General features: G+C 38.2%; 1 protein-coding gene across 19 annotated transcripts in view; it reads right to left on the reverse strand.

Annotated features, from left to right (window-relative positions):
* Positions 1-332: 332 nt before the first annotated feature.
* The window catches only part of CDH18 (cadherin 18), a 562,593-nt gene continuing 539,606 nt past the window's right edge, over positions 333-23,319 (reverse strand). For 12 of the 19 annotated variants that reach the window (XM_068931463.1, XM_068931461.1, XM_068931466.1 and 9 more), the window contains 3 exons: positions 20,946-21,063; positions 6,727-6,978; positions 333-5,185 (listed from right to left, as the gene is read on the reverse strand). In XM_068931463.1, coding sequence (XP_068787564.1) covers positions 4,683-5,185; positions 6,727-6,978; positions 20,946-21,063 — 873 coding nt within the window. In that variant the 3' untranslated portion in view covers positions 333-4,682. The remainder of the gene's footprint in view (positions 5,186-6,726; positions 6,979-20,945; positions 21,064-23,319) is intronic. The other 7 variants (XM_068931470.1, XM_068931471.1, XM_068931477.1 and 4 more) reach the window with 3 other exon arrangements.

Below are 23,319 nucleotides of genomic sequence, written 5' to 3' on the forward strand. Positions count from 1 at the left end.
CCATTGCAAAGTATCTCCTGGTGTCTCTCTCTCTCCCTCCCTACCCATCTGTAGTTATAATCGTGTAAGACAGTCTTTGAAACAGTGACAAAACCGAGCGAATGTGCCAGGCATTAAAATCTATTTAAAGTTACCACACTGTTTCTGACATTGACCTCATTAATACTGCGGTATCACATCTCATTCTTACAGTGCCTTTAGATGGTTACATTTCTTCGGTGAGTATAAAACAGAGTCATGAGGAGAAAATAACCCATTGTTCTAGTTGTGATGAGGAATACAATAACCCATCACCATAGCAAAGAGCATACTTTATTTGAAAAATACGAATAGAAGATTTTGTCCCTTTTGTTTATTAAAAGGAAATGTAACAATTTGTAACAGTAACATTTGCATAAGGAGATATTTGTAACCTAATTTAATAGAATATTACATAGTTTACATTACTCTCTCATTTAAAAATATATATTTTTGGAGACTTTGGAAAAATAAAGATGGCCCAATACTTGCAACACTGCTCCTGATGTTCCTTAGAATGAACTGTGCTATGTAGATGTACTGCAAGTCCAAGGTCTTAGCACTTCATAATCCATAAAGTTACCCTAGGCATTACATTTTCACATTCTCCTCCGTATTTAGAACACAGCCTTTATTATCCTTTGTGGGACACTAGGAGTTTGATTAACTCCAGACTAGTGCAATATTTAGATTTTTCTAAAAGATAATTGCACAAAGCCTAAGATGACAGAAATGTTGTAATTCCTTTTAAATGCCAGTGAGAATATTTTCACATAGAAATTTTCTTGTAGCATTTGCAACTTACAACAACTGCATAAATCAGAATTTGAAAACAAGAATGTTTATAATTATTTCCATTTTCCAAGAAGAAATGAAAAAAATAAAGTGCATAACAGAGTGAAATTACGTTCAACATTTACACAATTGTCTATATGTATGTAATACATGGCGACACTGCTAAACAAACTGATTTGTTTTCAATGCATGGATCTCAATCTAATGCTACTTGAAGTCAAGCTCTTAGTTGACTTTTAGGGGTATTAAGTTTTGTGGGTTTTTTTTCAGGCTGACAATGTATTTTCACTTTTCAGCCTTATACAGACCATTTTCTCAGATGACTTGTCAAGATTAAAACATACTGAATGCCCTCACCTTTGCAAGAAAGAGGGCTTGTTTGAGGTAATGTGACTTATTAATTGGGCGTAAATGTATTATTAGTATTATTGTCGCAGAAATAATATTGTAAATTAGAAAGCCCTTAAGCACCCTCTTCTATGTGGCATTTAATTTTATTCAGCATCTTCTGGTCTAAGTAAAACTGGCAGTTTTCAGCGTTTAGTTGGTAAGTGGCAACAAGATTACTACATAGCCTAAGAGAAAAATATGTGAGAGTATGAGTATGCAAAAGATCCATGAAAGCTTTAAGCAAAGTCCAAACAATCAGACTTAACCATAAACTAGAAAAGATTTTCCCACAATACTTTCACTGAATGTACACTTTGTTTAAACCAGCAGTGCAACAAAATGATCGTGGCATCCATGACACACGGTGTTTTTTTCTAGTTTAATCAATGTTAACATAGAAATTCTCAAATATAGTTTAAATTTGTTCCTAGGACAAGAAGGAGCAAAGGAAAATTTTGTGGGATCAGGGAAAGAAATCTGCAAACCTGTTGTTCTGCAATGAAAGGCCTTTTCCTGTGGCCCTGAAGATTTAATATTCTGGTATTTGTCATGCAAACAACACGGCACTGTGATGTGTATTTGAGCAAGAGACAGTAAGCATAGCAAGCATGCAGATATCGATCATGATAGAAAAGCACATCTGGCGATCACTGTGGATAGCACATATCAAACAGGACACACCATAGCATTAGTGCAGCAGAGTCTCGATAACGCTGCGGAATTGAAATGATGCAGAATTCCCAGGGATGTGTGTACAATACTTGTGCTGGGTAGCGACAAAGGCAGAGAGAATGCTTCAAATGATGAAAAGGGGATTCTTATTTCTATGAGATATGACCTCCTTCCCTCATTAACTGAATCAGAACATGAGCCTAAGAAGTGAGTATGTGCTTTGTCACTGCACTTAGCTTCTCTTGGCTTTAAACCTGAATGTTCAATGATGCAAATAAAAAGAAGATAATGCCTCAAATACTACTTAAAGCATAAAATACAATCAATGATGTTGCCTACTTGGGTGTAGGAGTTGGGGAAGAGACATAAATATAACTAGTATCTGAGTCTCAAAACCTATAATATGAATGCAGTTTCATCATATGAGCTACAAAGTATTATGGCCCATGGTACTACAAATGTTGAAATTGTCAGCATTTTCACCTCATCATTCTATTTATACAGCATAAAAAATGAGATGTTGGCATAAAGCAAGTGTGATCTAAAGCAGAAGGGTATTTCTCCTCACAAAATTCTGTACTTCATAGTTGCTTCATTTGGGACAGAACTTAAACATTAACATACATTCACCATTCTCAGCTTGTGCGAAATTCTCGCTGCATTAACAGATGCTTCTCTGTTACACTTTTTTCTATAATAAGAACATCTCCTTAAAGGCATTTCTAGGAAGATTCCTCTTTTTGGTAATTAAAAAAAGCTGGAACAACACAGATTATTAAGCTACCTTCAAATCAGCAGAAGAACACTTTAGAGTGTGGGGTTTTATTCCCTCTAAATAGCCTTGACGGTATGGATATTGACAGAAAGGGAAACATTAACCTTTGCAAGTGGCAAAGTTCCCAAAGCTCATAATTCTTTTTTTAAAGTTGTAGGTTATTATATGTTCCATAAACGTTTTACACAAATCCATTTGTTTCATTTTAGGAGAAAGAAACACTGGAAAAAATAGTGTGGGGTAAAAGACAATTCTGGAAGTACAGCGCAATGAATACTTTTTAGAGTTTGAAAAGTTTCTTTCAAACCTACCTGCTTACTTCTTTAGTAAGCTGTGTAAACCAAAAGGTATCAACAAAATCACAGAGAGTCCATAAACAAATAAAAATCCTCAAAACAAGATTAATTTCAAATGGGTTGATGAAACGTTCCAGTCATGCCTGGCACCTGCCTCTGGCACCTATCCCCATACAGTACAGAAGGAAAGGGTAAAAAAGTTCTGGTTCACTTGTGTGGCCCACCATAGGACATGTCGGCCCTGCTTGGAGAAAGAGGCAAGAGGTACTCCCTTCTCTACCAAGCTGAAGGAAAGCAACACTCCAAATGCATACGGAGGAATCTAGTGGAGTCTACAGATCTGTTACTTCTCCACACCAGTCTACAGCACAAAAGATTGGTAAACAGGGACTAAGCAGCCTAAGGAGCAAGTTCTGCAATGCTAAGAAAATACTAATAGAAGGGATCAATCGCAACCCCAACAACGGCACTTCTACATTTTAGTTTTTCCTCCCTCAACTGACTTAAAATATGTTCTCGTTCCCATAATGCTTGACACAGGGAGAAAAAAGCTGGCTTTGAGAGAAATTACACTGAGAGAAATTAATTGAGCTAAATTGAATTGAACTAAAAATAAGAAAGCAACATCATCTTAAACTCCTTGTTGTTTCAATCATGTCTATTCCAGTATCTTACCAGCAGCTCTGTTTTGCTTTTAGTCACACATGGAAATAGAGAAACATTATGATTATGAACTCTGGCTCATCAATTGACTGTTGTAGCTTCTGGATTCAAGGCAGCAAAAGACTTCAAAAGCATCATCTATCGACCTAAGCGAAGCATAGTGAAGCAAGCAACTGCATAGTTTAATGGTGCTGCCATTGCTGTTCTTATTGAAAGAGCCTGTGCTTCATCTGCTTTGCTGCATAAAGAACACTTCAGACTCTTTCCATTTAGAGGGATGATATTCCTGTGAAAAGACAAAAAGAAGAAAAACATACATACACTGGACACAACAGTTCCTCCAGCGCTCAGAACAGAGCAGGTCTGGGGGTATGGGCTTGAACCATGTTTTGCTCAGAGAGCTAATTATGTTCTTGCTCCGTTAGCTGGTTAGGGAGGAAAAGATTATGAAGAATATAATGAAATGACGTATTCTGAATGCAACCTGCTAATTCAGTCAGATCAAACTGATGCAAACAGGGGCCTATATCAAAGCACTGTTTATTTGAGAGGACAGTTGCAATATATTCCTTCTCTAAAGGAAGAGACTGGTAGGACTTCTCACACTGGTAGTAAACCTCATTCGCTACTGCATATTGGGATCAAACAAGGCCTAGAGAACAGCCAGAAATGCAATATCACAACCACCTGCAATAGATTTGCTCTTCCAAGAGTTATCTTCCTAAACAGGTATGACCATAGACTTGCTATAGTAGCTCTGACATGTTAAGTATATTGCAATAAAGATGTCATTGCTTGGCTTTACTTTAGGTATTGTTATGGATATGGTACCACACACTTTATTGAGCAATTAAAAAATATACACAAGGGACAAATAGCTTATTTTTTCTGTATTTTTCAAAATTTGACTTTCTTCCAATTGAAGAACCCAGTTTCAAATATGAAAAGGGCACTTGTTTCTACAGTAACTGTGTACAACTTGCTCAGTTCCAAGTACTGTATTCATTTACTGTTACTGGTGCTGTTCTTGTACCTCCAGTTGTTTAGGAACTTCTCTGTTCTTGGAATTACAACTAAGTTGTTCTTTCTGATTCTATTTCCCCATAGAGTTCAGCTAGCTTCTTAAACTCAGGCCCCCAGTCTCCAAGGTAATTATAATCCTGGTCAGAGTGTGTTGTGACTGAATCCAGAGAGCTGATAGAGCCACCTTCTGATCTATGACCCTCATAGGCATATGTCTGTAGTGAGTCGTATGGGGGAACGCTGGGGTCCAGATCAGCCTCTGCCAGTCTTTGTTTAATGAATTCCTGAACATCTATACTATCAAGGCTTGAAGAGGGCTGATGCTTGGGCACAGGCTTCACCTCAGGACGAATATCCCTCCGATATTTTAGCTCCTCAGCAGCTGATGGATTTCGCAGCGCTGTGATGTCAAATGCTTCAGTGTCCTCTTCTCCACCACCCTCATCATCATATGTGACAACATTTTCCCGGACGTCTTCTTCTGAAATGATCAAGGGCTCCTTCTTGCTACGTCTTAGGGTGATGAAAAGGACCACAATTGCTAAAGAGAAAACTGCAGATATTAGATTAGGTTTAAAGTTTACATTTGAAGTAAGCAGATACATGTTACAGAAATAACAGATACTAAATAATGAATACAGAGATGTAATCCTTCTATGCTAATGTTGGTATTCTGACATTATTATGCCGATATTGAACTGTAGTGTCCTTAGGTTAGGCGTATCTCTGTAATAAAAGGTCACTAAACTTTTCAAATTTTGAAAGACCCTAGTTATAGCCATACGTGAGTAATGTCTTTATTGGGTAATTTGGTATAGGGAGATAGATTACTGCATGCCCGGAAAGCATCCCTGAAATCTGTTCGGGCTATCTATTTTGAGATAGTATCCTGACAAAGTGCAACAGGCAGAGGCCACACAATTAAGGGGAAAATTAAGAATGCTACTGTGAAACTACAAACTTCCAGTACAGCCTGGTCTTCCCAAGGGTCAATAAAAGCACTTTTTTTTTGTGTATGCTTGCTTTGTAGGAACTGCTGGTGTTTCTTGAGCCAGTAACGAAATCCACTGAAGAACCTCATAAAGGACATAAAGGGGGATAACATACTTTCAGTTAAACGAGAAATAAGTACCTAAGGCTGAGATTTTCCAGAAACATTGCTACTCGCTTTCAGTGGTTCATTAAAATCAATATTCACTGCATATGTGCAAGGTTCATTTTTTCCCTTATGAATGTGCAATATTGTATGATACAAGATAAATTATAAACTAAAGGTATTACTACATATTTTAAAACACCTTGCAAAAAACACTAATTCTAAAGTAACCTATGATACAAGTAGTCTTTAGAAAACATATAGACTTCAGAAAAAAACCTCAAAATCCCCTAGTATGTGTGTCACAGTGCAAATCCATTATTTCTTGCCTCTATTAGAATACAGAAGGGCACATGAACAGTACAGAGATATGCTGCAGCAAGCAGTGCCTCTGCCAAAAAAGAATATAAACTAACGGGTAACATTCAAATTGGCCTGGGCAAAAAAAAAAAAAAAAAAAAAAAAGCAAGCGAAAATGCAATTCCAAGGGCATTTATCTAATGCAGTCATCTTATTGTCTCATATGTCCCTTGCCCCTGTGGATTCTGTTGTGCACTGCCATCAGCTCATTCCACCAAGGTAATTAAGAAATGGCTTTTGTACAGTGCTAATGGTGCTTCTTACAGTGTAATATATTAAAAAAGCTATCCTCATCTCTTCTCTACAATTTTTTTCAAACTATTCCAGACATGGAATTTGAGTTAGTGGTTTTTTGCAGTCTTTCTAAATTACAGAAGATCTGCAGTGCTAATTACTTGATAACTTCTGAAAAATTATTTCTGGTGGATTCCAGATATCCATGAATCTACTTTAAGGGCATTTTTTCCTATTATTTTTAGCTAAATCTTTTCTCTTCTAATCACAGCTATGTGTTTCTAATTACCTCCTACTACCAGGCAGCCTCTGGTTCAAAAACATATCATATTAAAAATTTGTGCCCTGTTTCATTCACAGAGCTAGGGGAAGCATAACAGTTCTTAACACTGAAAATGGCTTACCAAGAAGAATGACAACACAGAGCAGGATTGCAATTAGAGCTCCTGTGCTCAGGCCAGCAGAGGAGAGGAAAGCTTCAGCATGGCAAGTCCTCACACGTCCATCTCTTTCACATGCGCAAACCCTAATGGTGAGAGTGCTGCTGCTGCTGAGAGGGGGCGTTCCACCGTCAGAGATCAAAACTGGGAGGTAATAGACATCCTGAGTGGTTCGACTGTATCTCCTTCGTCTCGTCAGGATACTGGCTGTGTTATCTGCAATACCAAAACCAGAATATCATCTTTTTAAAGGAAAAGTGTTAGTGACTGTTTGTTTCCCGTGCAACAGCATCATCAGGCATCTTAAAACCGGACAGTCCTAATCCGGGGAAAAGTACAGTCTAGAATGAAAACTTGGCAGAAAGCATTGTGAAGGAAAATGGGGAAGCAGGAGAGGGTAGCTAGCATTATACAAATAGGATCACTTAAGCTCAGGTACATGGCTTGCAGTCCAAACGATCTTTGATAATCATTCTGGGCCCAGTTAGCAAATGTTTTAATCCTATGTTGGAAGTGCATGGAGACCTGTAAATGGGAATACCTGGAATTCCTCCACAACATAAACTCTTTTCCATTCACAGAATAATGTTAAAATGTCTTTAGTAAAAGTCAGAGCAAGACTTTCATATTTCACTGCTTGTAACAGGTTTTATAACTCAAGTGAGCTTTCAGAGAATATCTGAAAGAACAGATAGTGGCCAAAAACTCATGCTGTGGGAAGGTCAAGATGAAGAAGGCTTGAAGGGAAAGACAGTAGATATTAGAGATTCTAAACTGGTGAAGGTTATAAAAAAGCAGGGTGAGCGGAGAGAAAATGATGTAAAATTTTGTCACCTTTATGTCACCTACAGGTCCATCTGGCATATATTATAGTCAATGAGAATACTAATGCTTTATTCATGCACATTGCCAGAGCATCTAGGGGCATTAATTTAAGACCAAGGCTGTACAAGATAAAAAAATAAGCTACCACTCATGCTCCTTCCACTCCAAGAAGCTTAAGGGGCATAAAGAAAGTGCAGAGGAAGAAATGCTACAATAATATTTACATATATTGTATTGCCATACGCATAACACTTCATTTCAGTTTGTTTCCACCACTTTAAAAGTACTGGCACTTGAACAAGAGTCCTCAGAAAACCCAAACAAAACTACAAATAGGGAGAAATTAGAGACAAGAGGAGTTGCTCAAAGAGGGCAATGGGCACTGGGAAACGGGAAGAGAGCTAGTGGGAGAAAAGAGCTTTCCTCTCCTATTACTTGCACATGCAAAACAGTCATATGGATTCCAAAGTGCAGAGTTGTGGGTTTCAAATTTTTTAACAAATAACGTAGGGGTGATAGATGCAAAAATACTGTATGTCTACTGCGTTCTTCTTCCCATTATATACAGATTAGTAAACTTCCTTTTTACTTACAACTACAGCTACAGCATTAAATGCATTTCTCAATCTAGGAAAAAAAAAAGTCTGTGCAGCAGACTCCATGCTGTGTCTCCACGCTGTACCGTGCAACATTACAGCAAGTGTGGCGTCTCCTCGCCCATAGGCCTGATTACTTCCAATGTGTATACATGTACTTGCAGGGGAAGAGGGGCTAGCTTTTGTCAAGCTGTATGTAAACTGTTTACCAGATGACTTCTATCAAGCTCTGTAGCGGATTTTAAAGCATTTATTTTAACTCATTTCACTCTATATTTTGCTTTTGCCTATCACCTGATAGCGGTACTGAGAAAAGCTGGTACCACAGCCCCATCAGCATCACACTGTAACACAATACATTAACAGGTTTCACATGAGAGATGCATATCAGGTGGGAAGTATTACCCTGGCCCAAGATCACAAAGGAACCAGGTGGCTGAGCAAAGAAATGAGCATCAGGATCCCCTGTACTCACATTTGTTAGGTTTTCTTCTGTTCCCTCCCTACTACTTATCTTCTTGGAAAGCTAAAATATGGTGAGTTGGTTAGGAACTCATTAAGTTTTTTCTTTTCATTTCCAGTGAGTGCAAAATATGATTTTGTTTTGCAATTGGTCCCTGAAGTCCCCTTCTAGCTGTCTTTGTCAAGGAGTATTTTTGAGGACTCAATCCTGAACTTCATGACAGCTCCCTTTAGAGGCATGACACCAGCCACTTATAATGACATTTGTGTTCATTCATTCAATTTACAGAGCCTTACTAAAACCAAGATGACAGGAATAGATAATTCTTCTATCTGAAACGATCTGACAAAGAACAACACTGTCACATTGTGGAAATGATATCTACACAGCGGTTATAAAATACCTTTGTTAGAATACACTCCTTTCCTTGTGAAGTTTCCAGATACTATGCATGTGCACGTGCGTGTGCACACCCCCCCCCGCCACACACCCAAAATACAAGCGTGTTTTCAGTAATCAGCAGAAGAAGCCCAGTACAGATGTGATGAAAAGATATATAGTAAATCCGTGTTTGCATTTGACACAGGTTGTGGAAATGATTCTGCAATCTAAATTATATTGAATGCAAGAAATATTACTTTAATTCTTATAAAAATTCTATTAAGCTTTAGCTCTTCTACATAATGCTAAATCTGGACCTGTGAAACCTTATAAAAATATACTGTGGTGTTCTCAATAATGCTGAGATTTTTCATTATCTTATTTCTAAGAAATAAATGATTTCCACATAATTCTTCAATCAATTTAGGTAGCAAAATTTTTTGTGTTATAATTCTGTCACCTAACTGAAAAAATAAAGCTGGATATCACTGAAATTCAGATTACATTTCCTGTATAAAGAAAATTCATCCCTAAAGCAGCATAAGCAGTGTCCTTAAGTCCATAATTATAGACTGTGCTCAACCATGGCACTTTCTAGGCTCTGCCAGTTTAATTCTAAAATATATGGAAGATTTGTAAGTCTGATTTGACAAGATTTGGATCAGCTTATTCTCTGAGACATTCACAGCCTTCTACTTTTAATTAAGAAGTGCAGTACATGAACAATCTCAGTGGTTTATTTTAAATTACTCATAAGACAAGGAGATAAGCTTATGGAACATAGATCACCAAGGGGTAGATTGCCTGCACGGTTTTAATTTTTCAACACATGTGTCCATTTAATCAGAAGTCGAAACAAGCAGCTGTTTTATCTTTCTGCTGTGTTATGCTGCAAAAAATACTTTGCCCTCCCCCCCGCCCCCCAAAACACTGCCCAATGCCACACTCTCCATTTTTTATGCCAGACTATCAGGTTATAACTTCCCTAATATTGCTGGAGGACATGGGTAACATCTTCAGTGGTTCAGAAAGACAAACCACCAGAGAATACAAAATGAGTGGCCTGTCTGTCAGCTGCCAAAGCGCTGGCAGATTGAGCTTCAGATACAGCCAAAGAGCACAAATAAACCAACACCTCTATGATTAGTACACAGTTTCAAAGGAATACATTATTTTGCCTAAAAATAAGTTAATGTTCTAAGTACATATACAAGGTGACAACTGCTGCTCCTGCCTTTCTATGTTCAGAAAAAAATCTTCATCATCACCTCTGCCACATGCATGAACAATGCTGCTGACTTTCTAGTTGTTCAGCATCCAACTTATAACTGGCTCCCTTCCTTGAAGTGCAACTCATTACAGCCTATTAACAGACCTCATCTCTATCATTTTCTTTTTATCTCCTACATTTGCAGGATGTTAAACGAGACAAGACTGGAAAGTAAGTATGAAGACTGGACCGCTGCTACATGTCAGCATTCTCCCTGGTATGCCCTTTGGCCAGCTGGAACTCTCTCAGATAATATCCAACCACAGTCTGAGTAAGGACATACACCAGGGACCCTTCCCAAAAGGCATTTATGGACAGGACTGCACCAGGTTTGTCTCCTTCCCCTTTAAATGGTGCTTTAACACTATTTCCAACAGCCTGTGGACCTTAAGCATCCCTAAACGCCCTTGTGCCGCACTCCCTGCAGCACATAGCCTCTGTTTCATGCCATAATAACACTGCTCCTCTGGGCTGCACTACTGCTTTTGCACTATTCTGTAAACCTGGAACAGAAAAAAAAACAAAAAAACATAATAATGATATCTGAGCTCCACTGGGTACCACATGGGGTCCAGAGGAGATAAAAGGCCAAGTGCTATGTAGTGTATATGGAGTCAGTCAGTGTTACTAGGCCTCAGTGCTAAGAGCAGTCCCAGTCCTGTTTTTCTTTGTAGGTTGTTGTTCTTGCTTTTGCTTTTTCCTCAGCACTTCTATTGCCACAAAAAAATCCAAAGTCTAACTATTACCAGTCACCTAGAAATCCCACTGAGGTCATTAGAGAAGTGTAACACTCCCATACGCACTTTTTAGGCTGCACACTTATCAACATGAAGGGAAAGCAATTTCAAAGATGCGGCAGTCCTAAGGAGAATTATATTTCCTATTACAACAAAATGAGAAGATGACAATCACACAAAAAAATTATATAGGAATAATATATTAAAAAACTAAGGATATGTTCAAGGACTCAGCTTGAAATGCAATTTCCTATTGGTAACAAGTGACACCCTATCCCTGAGCTAAGCATTAATACTAACATCTGTCATATCTCTTATTCCAAAAGAAAAAATTCTCAGATCTTATACAGCTGATTCCAAAAGGTGATAGCAACTGCTATTACCGATAGTAACAGTTCTTTATTTCTGCTTAATATGCTCTGTTATTTCTACTGTTATGTTGTCTGCAAGCCCCAAGCACTTCAGCTCAGCTACCTTGTCTATATAAATAAGCAAATCCCATAAAACTCTGTTCACGTGCCTCTTCCTGGGCCTATATCCAAGGAAGATCCGGTATTCAAATCTGAGTAGAAAAGCAAAAACTCCTCCATTCCTCCCCTGATATAAATCTAACACAGAGTGAGTGATCCAGTACCGCTATACAGCTACCGAAGCAGGGATGAAAATGCATGCTGAAAAGAAAAACATCATAGACGTAATATACCAATGAAAAACTGAGCAGGAAAAGTTTAAGTCACAGATGACTTTTGTAGCAACCTAGCAGTAGTGAAAGGATTTAAGCACAAAAGATTATCGGCAAAGCTAGAGAGGAAAGAACACTGAGATGTGAGCATTGGTATGTTACAAACATGCCTGTGGATAGATGGGGAAAATATTGTGAAGATAAAAATCAAAACTATAAGAAACATAAAACAAAAACATCAACCTGACAACATAGGCAAGGTGGACAATTCTAGGATTACAGTGACGAAATAAACTAATCAAAATAAACTAGGCTGTGGTTAATCTGTGTTATTTTTATTATCTAAGTAATAACTAGAGTTCTGTAGAAAGAGACTTTTCATGACATGTATGGAAGAGATTATATAACATACACAACTATAAATATTCTCAAAAAAACTGTATAAAGCTTTTCCTCTGTTTAAAGCTTTTCCTTCAATAAATGTCACAAACTTGTACACAAGTGAAAAGCATGGTCATAAGCTTTTGGGTACTGGCATGGAAATTCTCTGTTCCCAGTATCACTAAAGATTCTAATTCTCACTGTTACAATAGTAAGAGATACATATGGTATGTATGTCTGTGTGTAAATAATGGAAAATAACCCAGCCCTTATGTGGTGTTCTTCCTCATTAAGTCTTTTAAAATATTTTACAAGTGAAATCACTAACATTTTTTACAGAGAGGGAAAAAGGCTAAGAAGTGATTTTCTGAAAGTCACCAAGAACCAAGGATAGCGGCCAATGACCAAAGCTAATGACATTGGCATAAAATAGAAATCGTGTCTCTTCTGTCCAAGTCAGAGCTCTATTCTTGAGGGCAATAGAAGGGTATGCCAGCAAAATGAACAGACAATAAAAGTTGAGCCAAACTGCAGTTCCGACTGCATCCTGACTGTTCTGATATGTTTTAACTTTCTATGCTTTAATTAAATTGTTCACTTTCCTCATCAAAAACTGTTGGAAGACCCACTGAGAGGGGGAGCGGAAGGAGAGCAATTTTAAGACAAGAAACTTATCATTAAATAAAAAAATTCCATAAACTGTCAAAGCTAAAGACAGCTGAATATGAAGACAGATTCTGATGACTGAGGAAAGGGTTTACTGAGGGAAATTAAAAAAAAAACCAAACTATGCTAGATCAACAAAGCTAGTTTGAGAGAAAGATACTGGATGGACAAGTTTATTTTGACACCTGCAAACAGATACAGCAGATAGGTAGGGAAGACAGGTGTACAGGAAAGCAACAATAGCATTAGATAAGAACTACAGATGTGACTCTTCTAGGGCCAGAAGGAAAGCTCTTTTTATCTCTCAATAGATTTAAACTGTGAATTTCATCTCTGAGAAGTATGATAAGAATTAGGACTTGCTGGAGATTAAAGCATTGGCTGCTATGGGAAAATTACCAGCGCCAATGTAGGCTTAGAAAGATTTACCAGATTCCCTGTGGTGCACACTGCCCCAGTTCACGACCGTGGACATTCCGTCTCACATTTGGGCTGTCCTTTGCAAACATGGCAAGTTAAAATTTAAGATTCGTCTCAGTTGGGTCTGCGGTTACTCATAGGAAATCTGCATGGCTCTAATGCCGCAGCTCTTCACTCTCTGAAGATGAACTAGTCTACGAAGCCAGACTGCAAACTGTAGATAAGGCTGTTATCACATTCCTCTTTCCCATCATCTCTATCTTTTTATCCTGAGCTCCTGAACTAGGAAAAGAAATGAAGGAAAATCAAAGAAGCAGAGATACAATGATAACAACATGGAAGGTGACTACTGGAGCACTTTGGAGGATACTAATTTATTTACTAGTCACAATTTGAGAATTCTTTTGACACATTATACATTACCGGTAGGAAAGGAGAAACGGAAGCACGCAACAAAAATACCCTGTCTATAGCTTTAGGCATGTTTTAATTTGCTTCTCAGCTCTGCTTAAAGCAGCAATGCAACTTTTATACATTTTCTGAAAAGTCATAATTAAATTAAAACTAAAACAAAATATATTGGAGTGATTTGCATGTCTTAAATTTCTAAAGTGAGAACAGTTTTAATTTATGCGGGACAACATTGAAAGGCATTTCTATTTCATTTCTTTACTGATAACTCTGGAAAATATTCTCTCTTTTGTGCTAGTTTCAAAGCCACTGCCAATGGGCTTGCTTTCTAGTTCAGTGGGTAGCAAACATGCAAAGCAATATAACAGACTTTTGGGGCCTGAAAGATAGTTATTTGCTTATGGGTTGGTTTGTGAAATACCAACAGGTAGCACCACTGAAAACAAACGTAAGAAGAACCTATATGCCATGCACTAATTTGTCCTTCTAGTCAACCTTGGGTTCAACTTTTTTAATCAAAGAAAGATCAAAGATGTTCGCAGTCTTGAGAAGGATAGATGTCTCCCTCTGCGGTAGCTATCTAACAGTTCCCTATTTCTAGAAAGCCACACTTTCCAGTAGTTACTGTACACAGCATGTAAGTCGGTATCTGTCTTTTGTATCTGCGAAAAGAATCCTCTTTTACTTCTACACTTTGATTCTGCATTATCTGCTCAAACTGGTGTACAACCTGTTTACAGTCACCATGTGTAATGTCAACTCTGCCTTTCTCAAACTTCATTCCATTTTCTCTCTTCTGCATAATTCTCCTGTAGTTGTAACTTCCTGTGTTCTTCACAGGATGATACTTCACTGACTGGGCAGTAGTAACTTGCAATACCATATACACTGAGAAAGCATGCCACTTTGATGTAAACAAAGGTAGGAACTACGTAGTTGTTTCCCACTTATGCTGGACTGAAAAGGGTGGATTTCAAACACTGACCTCTTTTAACACCATTTCAGATGCCGTAGAGTAACTAAGACTTTGAATGAAGATCTGCAAACGGGCAAGCTTATTTGCAACTTCATAGGTCTGAAGTCAGTTCACTTCCCTGCCACAGACTTCTTGTGCAATATGGTGGGAGAGTACACGTATCGGGGATATGTGCAAGAGAGAGAAACAGAAATGTCGTCAAGGAAATTCATGTTGGGATGGGGTGAACTGTTCTCTGGAGGTTGCTCTCTTCCTAAATAACAGCAAACACCAGGTAAAACTGATTCTTTTATGACTCAGTTTCCATCTGTAAAATGGGAAAAATGTTAATTTGTATCACAGGCATTAGTAGATGAAAACATTACAAATTTGATTTTAAAGAGATGACACTGAACTCAAATAGATTTGCTCTAGATTTTATATAAAAGCAGGTCTCTACTTCTGTGGATATTAAAATATCCTATGGCATAATATTAACTAAAAAGAATGTCCAAAGGGATAGTATGAGAAAATTAGTCTACCTCTGTTCCAACTTCAGAATATTCTCCATCACTGGGCAATTTTCAGAAAGCCAAACCTTTGATAAAAGTGAGCAGAGGGAAAAAGCAAAACCGCAACGATTTATGAAAAAGAAAATCTTTGTCCTGAAGAAATAAAAGGAGAGGAAAACAAATGCTAAGCGCTCTAAAGGGAACTGCTCCTCCTTGAAAGTAAGGTAAGCTTCACCTGTCTATTTTCAGAAGCCAGTAGTCTCAGTTATTAAGGTAAGCGTATGCACAAATCTTACTGGCACAACTGGGTGAACTTGTACAGCCTCTGCACAAAAACTTGCAAGAGTCACTGGAGCCACTGATCCAATACAGACTGCATGTTTTTGTGAAAAAAAAAAAAAACAAAAAACCCTAATCCTTCCAGTAAAACCCTGTTTTACAGCATTTAAAAGTCATAAATGCTCCCCTGAACCTAAATTAACTCTCCTCTGGAGGTTCAATCTTTTGCCAACTGCCTGAAGAGCATGGTGCAACTTCTGCAGGAGATCTCTAGCAGGTATAAAATAGGTAGAAAAATGCAATGAATTTCTTAAACTCAGAGAGAGAGAGAGAGAGAGAGAGAGAGAAAGAGAGATCAGGCAAGTGTGTATGTCTATATATTATCATTTGTGGATATCATAACTTATATGCATTTTCCATCAAACTAACAAATTTTGACAAATATATCAACCATTCCTTAAATATCTGGAAAAAATATGATTCTTTCAGGATAAAAAAGTATGATTTTAAAATTCAGGGCTTTCAAACAGCTCTATTATGAAAAGGTCCTTTCATCTTTGTTCTGATTCCCTGATGGAAGGTGCTTTTAGCCTGTACTGACCTGGCAAGTTTTAAATGGGACATGCAATAGCAGGTATGTTTGATTAGGCAAAAGCTATATATTTAAGACATTTCACACCTATATCCACATCCACATCCACATAAAGAGCTCCTCCCCCATACTTATATATATACACACATATACAGTGAAAGGGGTTTAAAAATTATCTATAATAACATCTTAAAAAATAAAGTGAGAAGAACACAGCCAACAAAGAACTGAGATATGTAGCATCTGAACTGCAGTACAAAACCACCTCCAAATTAAATAAGTGCTGCTGAGATTTTAATTGACAATGCAACATTTGCTGAACAGAATAAATTGTCAACAGCCCTGTTTTTCATTAAAAAGTCATCATAAGTACAATTTCCAGGAAAACAAAAAGGCATCTTACCTGGGTTTGCTTTCTAGAACTAGAGTTCAGAGAATGATCACAACTTAATGAATTTTCTTTGTATAGCAAAGAAATTTTATTGCTGCTCTTGTTCTGTCCTGCTTACATGGGTATTGATACCACAACATTTTGCTCATACACTGAAACCTTTGCTTTCTCTAAAGAGTACTTTGTCAGTATATGAAAAAACTCAGCCAGCACCAGAGAATCGGCTATGGTATAAGAAACAGCCAGTAGGAGAAAAAGTATCATAATCTTTTTCCATTTGTCCTTAAAATTAAAATTGTAAAGAACAGAACACAAAAGGTGATCCAAGCAATTCTTTGATTTGCCCAGACTGTATATTTGATACAGTCCTGTGGCTGTCTGCTGACCTACATTTTCCAGAGGGTTATAAGCTGTGCGTATCCAAAGGCTGGAGCTTTAACGTTGTGGATTATTACTGAGTACAGGTGCAAGCTCAGGCTCCGGAGCTGTGGGCTTAACTGGTCATAGGAACAATTATTTGACTGATACTTTAACATCTATTTCCTTTGCTAAAGTCACAGAATATTCCTTTGCTAAAGTCACAGAATATTATTGGCATGAGTCATAAGAATCACAGAATCACAGAATGGTTGAGGTTGGAAGGGACCTCTGGAGATCATCTAGTCCAACCCCCCTGTTCAAACGGGGTCACCTAGAGCACATAGCCCAGGACCAAGTCCAGATGCCTTTGGAATATCTCCAAGGATGGAGACTCCACTACCTCTCTGGGCAACCTGGTCCAGCGCTCAGTCACCCTCACAGTCAAGAAGTCTTTCCTCATGTTCAGATAGAACTGCCTGTGTTTCATTTGAGGTCCATTGCCTCTTGCACTAAAAAGAGTCTGGCCCCATCCTCTCTACACCCTCCCATCAAGCATTTATACACATTGATCAGATCCCCCCTCAGTCTTCTCTTCTCTAAGCTGAACAGCTCCAGCTCTCTCAGCCTTTCCTCCTATGAGAGATGCTCCAGTCCCTTAATTATTTTGGTAGGCCGCTGATGGACTTGCTCCACTGTGTCCATGTCTCTCTTGTACTGGGGAGCCCAGAACTGGGCACAGCACTCCAGGTGTGGCCTCCCCAGGGCTGAGCAGACCCGGGAGGATCACCTCCCTCCACCTGCTGGCAACACTCTGCCTCATGCAGACCAGGGGGCTGTTGGCCTTCTTTGCTGCGAGGGCACGCTGCTGGCTCATGGTCACCCTGTCGTCCACCAGGACCCCCACGTCCCCCAGCTTCTGCAGAGCTGCTTTCCAGCAGGTCGGCCCCGAGCCTGTACTGGTGCAGGGGGTTATTCCTCCCCAGGTGCAGGACTTTGCACTTCACTTTGTTGAACTTCATGAGGTTCCTGTCCATCCATTTCTCTAGCCTGCTGAGGTGCCTCTAGATGGCAGCACAGCCCTCTGCTGTACCAGTCATGCCTCCCAGTTTTGCATAGTCTGCATACTTGCTGAGGGTGCGCTCTGTCCCATTGCCCGGGTCATTAATGAATAAGGTGAACAAGGACTGAACCTGGGGGACACTGCTACCTACAGTTCTCCAACTGCACTTTGAGCCACTGATCATAATCCTCTGAGCTTGGCTGTTTAGCCAGCTTTCAGTCCACCTCACTGCCTGCTTATTTGCACATGCCTAGGGGGACAGCATGAGAGACAGTGTTGGAAGTCTTACTGAAGAACTATCTAAATCATACATATATTGGGTTTGTATACTGCTACAGTCTGTACAGATAGGTAGGGATAAACTAGAAATCTTACACTTGTGGTCTTACACTTGTGCAGCTTCTCTGGGTTACAGTGAAAGTGCACTGATATATGTCTTAAAATTTAGAGATCCAGTTCACTACTGCAGTCTTTTGATCTTGTAGCTCCACTGATGATAATGGAGTATCACAACGTTAATCCGATGGTGTCTGGGGGCTCAAAGTCAGAGCAAAATTCTGTTGCTCAGGGTAATGAAAACAAGGGAAGAAAATGTCTGTTAAAATATTTCTAAGTTCCAAAGATCCCTTGGAAAGTTCCCCCTTTCAGGGGAAATATATAGCTTCACAATGATAGATATAAGTATCACTGTGTACCACTTTCAAACTGACATCCAGTTTTTCATTTTTACCATTTTGCAAAACATTATTGGAAACTGTTTTCAGGCAATTGTTGTATTTTTTTTTCTTTAAAAAACGAAACAAAACAAAAAATCTCTAAGTATCCCAGCCATTACAGAATTATTAAATTCAAAAGGAAGAATAGTGGCTATCACATGTTAAGAGCATTCTAACCTTTTTTTCTTTTTAATAGCTGATCCTCAAAAACATGATTTTTCAGGAGTGCAAACTTGTAACAGACATAAGAAATGACTCTTTTTCCCATCATCTCTCATCTATTTCCAATACTAGAAAGCAACAAAAATTCTATTTCTGAATAGGAAGAGATGATAAATATGAAAGGTGTAAATGCCAGAGAAGTGCAACTGGAAATGCACTTTGTAAGTGTCTCACGCATATTTTTACATATAGATTGTATTGTAAAGCAAAGGTTTCAATAAAGGGCAGTGTTTAAACAACATAATCCAAGGGCCATGCATTCAGTAAAATAGTGCCAATTCTTTAAATTCTAAAGAGTTTTCTAGTTGTTTGCTAAATTAAACTACTTGCTATGATTTGAGTCAAATTGTTACTATGTTAATTACAGGGGTAAACTGGAGACATTTTTGGAGTCTTGGTAAATACAGTAGTTTTATGCAAGATGCTACAGAAAGTGCATACTTCTGTATCTCTTTAGGTGGAACATAATTTCCAGTAGGCCTTAATCTTAAAGGACACCTATCAGAGTCTGCTTCCCTCCCCTACTTTGCCCTACCAAAACAAAATCAGGATACTTTACACATTGGCCTCTGCTGTTGGTAAACCCAGCACTCACTGCTCTTGGGGAAGTAGAAAGAGGCAGCAAATACTTACTCCTGCATACTTATATCCAAAGCCTGAAACTGCTGCTTTAGAGATTCATGAAAAGTCCTCACCCTCTTATAAATATGTGTAGGTAAATAACTCATGTTTTCATGCAGTCCCTGAAGTACAACACAGTGGTGATACATGTATACAGATCCTAATAAAAATATGTTCAAAATCATCAAGTATTCACTCACATATCAAGAAGTACAAATGTTTAATAGAGTCATTCAAAAGTGTGGCTCGATATAAGTAGTTTGTACTGAAAGGAATGTGGCCATGGTCTCACACATGACATCGCAGTCCAGCATTCAATAATTTTATTTGAATCTTATACTGAAATGCAAAAAACGCACAATAGAACAGTCTTCATTTATTCCAGGAACCCGTCTCTGACTTTTGCTATAATGCACCATCATGATCTGAATGGAACTGATGCACTAATCTGGGAAAGGGCGGCGGCGGCTGTTACTTAAGGAATATTTTATACTGGAATTTGTCTTTCAATTTCTACCATTTTTTTAATATTGCTAGATCTCTTTTGGGACTAGAATACAAAGGCCATGCATATAGTTTGAACAAATAACATGACCAGAATTTTTTTCTTTCTAACTGTAAGCACAGCTAAACAATGGAAGAGGTTCTTTAGGAAGATTATGAAATATCCTGAAAGGCTTCCTGAAAGGTTTCAAAAAACAGACCAGAAAATATCTTTGAAGAACAGTTTAAACATCACTATATGTGTCTTAGATTCAATGATGAAATTAATGCTTCTCAGTCATTGCAAATGACTCTTTGGCTATAAGATGTCAGAAGGTATTCCATGGACCTAATACTAAAATCTAACTGTAAAATAAAATCAGAATGTCCAGACACACATACAAACACCTCCTTCCCCCATCACACATACATAAAAACCCAAGACGTGAGCAACAGATGAGCACTTAAAGTTTATGCTCATTTTCATCAGGTTGCAAAATGGAAACCATGGGGCAATACTCAATAAGATAGTGAGGTTTGTTTTGGTATTCTGGAAAGGCTGGACGGTTCTTTCATTTAAGAAATGTTCAAAAACACTTGGCCAGATGACTCTGAAGGCACTCTTCCCTCTAGGCCTATTTGCTATGATTGTCTGACTGTGCTTTTTTAGGCATACTTTGTTAGGAAGGACAAGAAGAGATACAGTATCACCCAGGAAGCACTGGAGGATGTAGTCTGGGTATTACACTCATAAGAGCAAGTAGAAATTCCACTTTTTAGGCCCGTTAAAATCTTAGTTTCTCCTTTAAGAAGGGCAATAAACTTGACTGTACCCATTGGGTGTAATTCACCTAGAAATGGACCAAAATGCCAGCATATTTTCATTAACCCACTTTTTAAAGACAGTCCTGAATGTATGAAGAAAAACCATGACGTATAAACACTAAAATAAAATGTACATAAAAAGGGAAGGGAATATGTGATTACTCATAGTTTGCAAATTTTTGTATATACCACCATGGCCCTGATATCAGCCGCTTCAGTGATGAAAGATCACAGTTTTCCCCTTCTGTCAAGAAACACATGGAAATTGATCCGTTCAGTGAAACATCCCAGAAAAAAAGAGATCCATTTCTTATAGATTAATAGCTTTGATTTACCTTCATTATCCCTTAGAGTAAAGTTGGGATTCAAAGAGAGCCCTTCATCAAGAGAAAAATGGAATCTTGCCCCATTTGCAGAGTTATCTTTGTCAGTTGCACTGATAGTCTGAATTACCTGAAATAAAGATTAAGAGTGAATGTGTTGAAATTTGAACTTGACCCAAGCATCACCTGACCTCAGCAGGATTTTCAAACTTAGCTTATTTTAATTTTCTACTTGAGCGCTGCCACATTCAACCTATGAAATGACTGGCCCATTAGCTTGATTTCTCTAGCATGAAATATTTTAGGAATCATATTGCAGAGCTAGATAAAAGCATCTAAAACATCTATACTTTCTGACATTCTAATATGGTCAGGACTCTACTTAGTAAAGAGATTTTCACCATCTACACTGCTTCCTGGTGACTTTCAGAATTACAGTTGTGCCTAAACATATACTTTCATTTAGCAAAATTGAGTCTGAACAGCGAGGTCCATGCAGAGCATCATTTGCTAGCCATCCCAATAATTAGATGCATTTTAACAATATTAAAGGAAAAATAATAACTAAAATGATCGACACAAAAAACCAGCTCGCCATTTAAAATTCCTGCTAGGAATGAGTTTTAAATTGTCAGAAAATAGAACATGAAGAACAGCAGCCCACTCCTGATTTTAGTTTGGTTTGCCCAAAAGGAACAGAATTAGATGTAGCAACTGTGCACTGGAGAAGCTTTTTGAAAGGTCAGACCTTTACCTTTCAAAGCCCTGATGATTTTTAAATTTTAATTTCAACCAAAAATGAGCTAAGCTCTTGGAATGCATGACCAAGCAAAATTTCTGCCTCTGCTTTTATATTCATGCTGGGCACGGAAGTCGGAGTGCCAAAGCAGAATTTAATAAAGGATGTTCTTGTGATATATCCAGTGAAGACCAAGCAGACTGTTGCACAGGGACTGTGGCAGGGAAAAGTAAAACGGGGAGGGAGAAGTGCTCTTCTCATGAGAATGTTTCCGTTCAGTGTTTGACTGCATTCTGTCTGGACTGAACTCGGAAGTGTAAACAGTGATGGCTCTTGTGGTCCTGACTATTTTAAAACTAGAAAACAACACACAGTTCTCAACCTCTATTCACATAAGAGAAGCAAACAAAGAGAAGTACGTTTTGAAGCTAGCAAACTGCAGTATCAGTCTACAGAACTACATACGCCTGAAACTGTTAAGCAAGTTAACAGTATTGGTGATAATTATACTGCTGATAATTGCTGAGAATATTTCTGAAGTTTGCCATGATACTTTTTTGCCAAGTCATAGCAGAATAAGATCAATCTGAAACATGTATAATCTTGAAGTTTGCCAAAGGCATGGCAACCTTAGTGACATTTTTTGGTAAAAGCTAATCATTATCAAATTTTGAAAAGATGGTATATCTACAATTGAAACAACTAACATGTAAAAGCAGAGATATAAGATTATACTAGATACACTTATTTAGTTGAACATAATATGCTATTTGGCCACACGTTTTCAGCTTTTATATTTGACAGCCTAGCAGATAAACTTTTGTCCTGTTGCCCTCTCTTACATAAAGTGTTCAGTGACATTTTACAGGATCTTGCTTCAAAAACATGTCATTTTGCAACAAAAATACCTTTGATCAAGCCTTCAGTACAGCCTACTAGCTTTAAAAGGCACTCGAAGCCTTTCATAAAAAGGTTCATGTTTTCTAGGGAGAAGATGTTAAAGAAGTTTATTCAGAAATGAGAAACAAAAGTGTGCATCCTCTTAATATCAAAACGTACTGTTAATCCTTTTATAATTTAATAGGCCAATAAGCTTACCAAAGCTGCTTAAAATAAGAATGTAGACACAGATTCTGAACCGTGATAAAGCTCAGTGACAGCACTGAAGTGATGCAGCTGAAGGCTTATGCCATCTTTTCAAAGGTAAGAGATGACTAGAAAAGGAAGAAGAGATTCTCAAGAAGGGAGGAGGACTAATGGAATAGGAAAAAGAATAGGTGCTAAATTCTACTAAGATCCTTCTCAGACCTGAATCAATAATTAAGCAAATTTACATGACGAGTTTATAGCAGAGGCATAGGTGAACCTTGCCATAGGTGGCACAGGCTTACCTAGAGGCATAGGTGTACCTTGTCCTTTGGCTATTGGTAATAACAGCATCCAGACAGAGGTAGCTCATATTTATACACTGGGCTCCTGAAAAAGTTGTATGTGTGCACGCGCGTGTGTGTGTGTGTGTGTGTGTGTGTGTGCGCGTGCGCATGCACCCAAACATTTGTATTAATTTACGGTGATGGTTACCGTCGGGGAAATTACATGTCACAACCATCACAACTTTTTTTATTATTCTTCTGAAAAACACCAAGA

Source organism: Struthio camelus, chromosome 2 (genome assembly GCF_040807025.1).
Source record: "Struthio camelus isolate bStrCam1 chromosome 2, bStrCam1.hap1, whole genome shotgun sequence".
Classification (NCBI taxonomy): domain Eukaryota; kingdom Metazoa; phylum Chordata; class Aves; order Struthioniformes; family Struthionidae; genus Struthio; species Struthio camelus.